The sequence below is a fragment of the Gavialis gangeticus genome, unplaced genomic scaffold (genome assembly GCF_001723915.1).
Source record: "Gavialis gangeticus isolate Ggan-Ray unplaced genomic scaffold, GavGan_comp1, whole genome shotgun sequence".
Taxonomy (NCBI): domain Eukaryota; kingdom Metazoa; phylum Chordata; order Crocodylia; family Gavialidae; genus Gavialis; species Gavialis gangeticus.
In genome coordinates, this window is record NW_017728995.1 from 51,064,247 (window position 1) to 51,069,879 (window position 5,633).

At 40.8% G+C, this 5,633-nt stretch overlaps 1 protein-coding gene across 1 annotated transcript in view; it reads left to right on the forward strand.

The window, feature by feature from the left end:
* LOC109287792 (paired box protein Pax-3-like) overlaps positions 1-5,633 on the forward strand; it is a 50,783-nt gene that overhangs the window by 5,140 nt on the left and 40,010 nt on the right. Inside the window, exon 2 of the mRNA XM_019503078.1 lies at positions 1,647-1,846. Coding sequence (XP_019358623.1) covers positions 1,647-1,846 — 200 coding nt within the window. The remainder of the gene's footprint in view (positions 1-1,646; positions 1,847-5,633) is intronic.

Below are 5,633 nucleotides of genomic sequence, written 5' to 3' on the forward strand. Positions count from 1 at the left end.
TGGTCTAGATCAGGCTATAGGAGGTGGGTTGGCAAGTGGCTCAGAGGATGATCCCAGCAAGTTGTTATTGATGGGTTGGCCTCATCCTGGAGGGCCATCTCCAGTGGTTTTCTCCAGGAATCAGTGCTTGGGCCTATGCTCTTTTAACATCTTTATCAGTGACCTGGATGAGGGAGTGGAAAGTGCAATGATTAAGTTTGTGGATGACACCAAGCTGTGGGGACATGTGTGGACATCTGAGGACAGGGCAAGGATCCAGGATGACCTTGACAGGCTGGTCCTGTGGGCTGAACGCAGTCAGATGAGGTTCAGTAGGGACAAGCTGTATTCCCAGTTCTACTGGTGTACAGTTTCTTGCTGTGCTAGGTGCAGCACTGAAAGTTAGCAGGGGGTTGACTGGGACTTAGGTGCACTAATTCAGTGCATTTCCCAAGCTGCTTTGTTAGTGTAGAACTTCTGGTGCTAGAATAGGCTCATGAGTCTACTCTCATGTGGTGGAATCCACAGCAGAGATTAAAAAGGGAGGGTTGAGTGATATCATTTTTAGTTACCCCAGTGAGATGGTTTGGATGTGAGGTGCGTATCGTTAGCCTCACTTTCTAGCTTCAGAATAAGAACTTTTGCAACCATTGACCTAGTTCATCAGTCATGCAAGTCAACTTAATTCAACCTGTGTTACAGCAGAAATTGAGCCTGTCCTTTCATGTGTGTTTTCATTTTTGTTAACAGCAATTTGTACCAGTAACTGATACTCAGCTAATAAAACATGGGATTAATTTCTAGTGTGTAATTGAGCAAAACTTTCATCCCAGAAATTGACCTTTAGGAGCTAGCAGGCAAAGACTTCACTGTAAAAAAGCTCTTTGTGAATAATTTCAATTTTCTAAACTCTTCTCAGGTTCTGCTAGCCAGGTACAAGTTGGACACAGTAGCAAATGGTCATAAACACATAATCATACTTATGTAAGTCTGCAAATGGAAGAGCTGGACAGAGTATAAAAATGTTATGCATATATTTGACATGTTTAAAAATTAATGTCTTGTATCATGCTTATGTTCCTTTTAATCTTTTAAACTCTTTCCTTAATCATTTGGAGAATAAAGTATTCCTGAAATATGTCTGGAAAGAGCATTTAAAAGATACACAAGTATTCATTGGGACTCAATTTTACATCAGCGTATACAAGTCTCTGTGACAAATGTGCTTAGTTGTTTTGTTTACCTTCTTAAGGAGAAAAACAGGACCATGTGTCTTATCAGACCAATCAAAATTGAACAGTGGAGCTCAATTTTCAATTTGTAATATGTTTATGTATTTTTTAAAAAGCACTGAATGTGTTTGAATAACTAATACTGTAAAGGAAAGGGTCAGGGCTAGAAAAAAATGTAATCCATTGAACAGTCTGGTGAGAGTGATTCATTTGCCTCTACAAATTTCTATGAACTATATGGGAATGTGGCATTTACCTCTGTTCTTAGGGTAGCATGCATCTGTTTAGAATTAGGATCACCAAATAAATACCAGTTTATAATTAACTGATTATTTTCTTCTTTCAGTTAAAACTCAACAAAAAATCATGGCTTAATTTTTTGGGGGGCAGTTTTCAGATGGAATCTAATTGCTCCTTTTTTCTTCTGAGTATTAGCACCCCAATCTGATGAAGGCTCTGACATAGATTCTGAACCAGATTTACCTTTAAAGAGAAAGCAGCGCCGTAGTCGAACAACTTTCACCGCAGAACAACTAGAAGAACTGGAAAGAGCGTTTGAGAGGACCCATTACCCGGATATATACACACGGGAAGAACTTGCACAAAGAGCCAAACTTACTGAGGCTCGAGTTCAGGTACCTGTTTAAAAAGCTACCTAAAGAAAAAAGTCTCCTTTCCATCAGTGTGTTGGGTTAGCAGAAAGCTTAGGGCAATTTGATGTTCTTGCATGATTGCAATCCAGGAAAATGAGAAACTAGGTATTATAAAGCTCATGTTTTTTATGTTTACCTGTGAACACTGGTTCAATACTTTATATAACCCTTTATTTAATATGCAATTTTGTGTTGTAGTCTCTATCTAGTTTCTGAGATTGTTTGGTTTGTGTTTCTGACAGCACTCTGCATATGATCAGTGTCAGTGTTTTGCCAATGTATAGTTATTTGGTTAGTGTCACCTGATATTTCTGTGAGTGTCAGACAGCAACAGGGAAGAGAGAACCGTTACCAAAAAACAAAACAAAACAAACAAAAAAATTCAGAGCACAAAACAAAGCTAGGAACATGTTACTATAAAATCACAGAAGTTGTTAGGGTTATTTGGTTAGGCGAGGTACCTGAACTATTTGCAATTTAACATTTGGAGTAAGAAAGATTATTGTTTTTTCTTTTCATCTCCACTGTCATTTTAACAAAACATTTCTTAGACGTCTAGATTTTCAAAATATGGATGTGAATTGATTTAATCTTCTAGTGGAGAAGACAGTTGAAATCTTAAAAAAAGGCTGGGTCTGCAAACCTCCACAAATGCCACATTCTCAAATGAACTTATGTTAGTGAAACATGTTCTGCTTCAGCACTGCTGAGGAGAGTTCCATGAAAATCAAGGATCCACCGAAGCCTAGCAGGCTGTTGGGCAAGTGTAACTAAGGGCCAGTTTCTGGCACAAAAGGGAGTGATGTGATTAACACCACAGCCCAGGTGGCTTTGATTCCCCAGCCTGAATGAACAGGAATCCATTTATAACTGGGTAGACTGGAGCATCCTTTAGCACAAATCCAGAATAGTGCTGAATGCACAGCTCAGAGGCCTTAAAATGTCCTAAGCACTCCACCATTACTTTCCAGTGCTTTAAATGCTCACCATCAAACCCAGGACCTTGCAAAACTTTCCAGGGTTGGGGATCCATTGCTAGGCAAAGGATCAATTTTGCTTAAGTTGGTGAATCATCTGAGAGAGTGCGCTCTCTCTTTTAGCTAGTCTTTGAGTTTCAAATGACTTTGGAGCAATATGCGGTTTGGGTGTTGAAATCATGCAAAATGTGTGGTTGTGCATAGTTTGGACAAGAAAACAGGTAAATTTGGGTTGTTTGACAGAATTTTGCTTTGATGTTTTGAGTTATTTAAAACCTAAACCCGAGGCAATTAACCCCCTTTATAAATTGAAACAACCAAAAATATTGTCTTTACCCTTGCAGAACATGCATGCCAGTTGCAACAGTGTTGTATTGTAAGTATAATTCTTCAAGCTGTCAGACTTCTACAGATGTTATAGTTGTGAAGGAAAATCAAAAGTGTGGGTACATTTGTTCAGAAGACAGACTTCATGGGGTATAATTCTATTAATTATTTAATACATTTACTTAAGACTGAAATGCTAGCAAAATGGAAAACAGTAACCTAAATGGAATTGCACTACTGGGGGCTGAGAATGGGATGTGTTGTGGGGAAATATAGGAACTATAATTTTCTACTCTAGGTCTGTTTGGAGTAGGGACAGATAATGATGTATTGGGTTGTCTGAGCTTTAAAGACAAATGTGACAAACCCATAAAAAAGTTGTTCATATTTTTCTAAATCAGTGACCCACAGTTAGAAGGAAAGCAGAACTCTCATTAACATAACAGCTGTCTTAATGTGGCTTTAACCCTGTGACTTTTTACATTCCTTATGGCTTCATCTGCTCCCTTGGGACACATTTTGTCTTACACTACTGCTATGATTTACAGCCTCACAAATTCCCTAGTACATCTAACATATGGATTTTTTACCTATCCCAGCATGGAAGGAAAGATTGCAGTCAATCAGTGATTAAAATACCAAAACAAAACCCTTTTTGGATTAAAGATGAGTTTGGGCTGAAATTGCCAGCCTGTGGGCCCTTGCTTATGATTTTTCTACTCTCTGGTATCTTAGGGCACCTATACACATGCTGGATGTCTGCTGCAATGTGTGCTAATGAGCACACATTGGAGCAGACTTGATTAATTGAGTCTGCTGGAGCGTGTTAATTAATGCACCCCAGTAGCCTCCATGTTACATCTAGTCAGCGTCCCCATGCTTCAAAATAGTGGTGTGGGTGCTTGACCTAAAGCTCACTGGACAAGCTTTGGTTCAAGCAACCCCTCCCTTCACACCCACTGTTTTGAGGCATGGGATCATGATGCTGAGGGTGCTTTAATTAGAGCAGCTGTCAGAGCCACTCTAATTAAAGTGCCCCCCCCACCTCCACCATGGAGCTTGTGTATAGACTCCCTTAAAATTTGACAAAATGGTACTGGATTTGTCACTGGATAAAGATTGCTGTCAGCATTGCCTTATTACTCAACACCCCTGTAAGTGGCTTAAAACAGAAACTTTTGAAGGGCATGTTATAAAAGAAAAATCATAAAAGAAAAAAAAGAGTTGAGGATGAGAAGGTACATATCTATATCAACAATTTGGGGCCTGTCTATACTGGGACAATTTTCTGGACAATCTCAAAACCTAGTCTACTAAACTGATATGAAAAGTGTTTAGAGCTCTAACAAAGACCTGAGAAGGTGCCCTAACTTGTTTTTACCAAATCTCTTTGGAGATGTTTTCCCAGTGTAGATGCATCCTTTGAAAAAGGAACATTTCAATATGGTGCTTAATTTTTGCCTAGGATCCAAGCTGTGTTTGATGTGGGCAAGGGAGAAGGCCAGTTATAGCTCTGCAGTCTGTGCTGGCCAATAGACTACTTCAGTCTAATTTAGGCCACTCTAATATAAGTAAAGGACTTCACATTAGTGGAAGACTGGTTGGAGCAATACTTCAGTCCTCGGCTTGCTTCCCACCTTGCTCTCTTCATGTCTCTTCCCACCCCAGGAGTACCCTCTATAGTCTGAGGCTACAGAAGGGCCAGGTCACACCTGACAATTAGACTTAATATTTTGACAGGACATTCATAGTCCATTGTAGAGAAGTTCAGTTGCACATTATTTCTGAAGCCCGCCACCGTATTTGAGGAATTTTGAAGAATGTTGCCTTTGTGTTGTACATAAAAGCCTGGGATACATGTGATTCCCCTCTAGTCTCTGTTCCAGCAATATAACGTATCCAATTTCTAAGCTAATCTTTAAAAAATGTGTAACATTTAAGATATGGCAACTTTGTATCTTTTCTAATAGTTTCTGAGTAGAGCAACAATTTTATATTTGAAAATCAGTATATCTGGAAGAGATTAATCCAGGAGCGGGCAAAATACAGCCCATGGGCTGGATCTGGCCCACCAGGCACTTTCATTTGGCCTGCAGTGCCCACCAACTAATTGTACCCTGACCAGCCCTTCCATCTACAAGGGTGGGAGTGAGGCACCCACATACACCCTTTCCCACCAACATACTCAATTGCACCTCACTCACACCCTTGTGGGTGGAAGGGCTGGCCAGCATACAGCTTTTGGGTGGAGCTGTTGCTGCCACTGCTGCAACCACTGGGGGACCTGCTCAGTTTCGCCAGCATCCTGCTTACTCCTGGCAGCGGGTAGGGAAGTGGCGGGGGTGGGGGCAGGAGCTACAGCTGGGCAGGAGTGCAGAGCATGGAGCTGGGTCTGGCCGCAGCATGGAGCCTGCACTCAGTGGGTATAGGCAGTGCGGAGCTCAGGTGGGCAGGGTGTGGGTGTG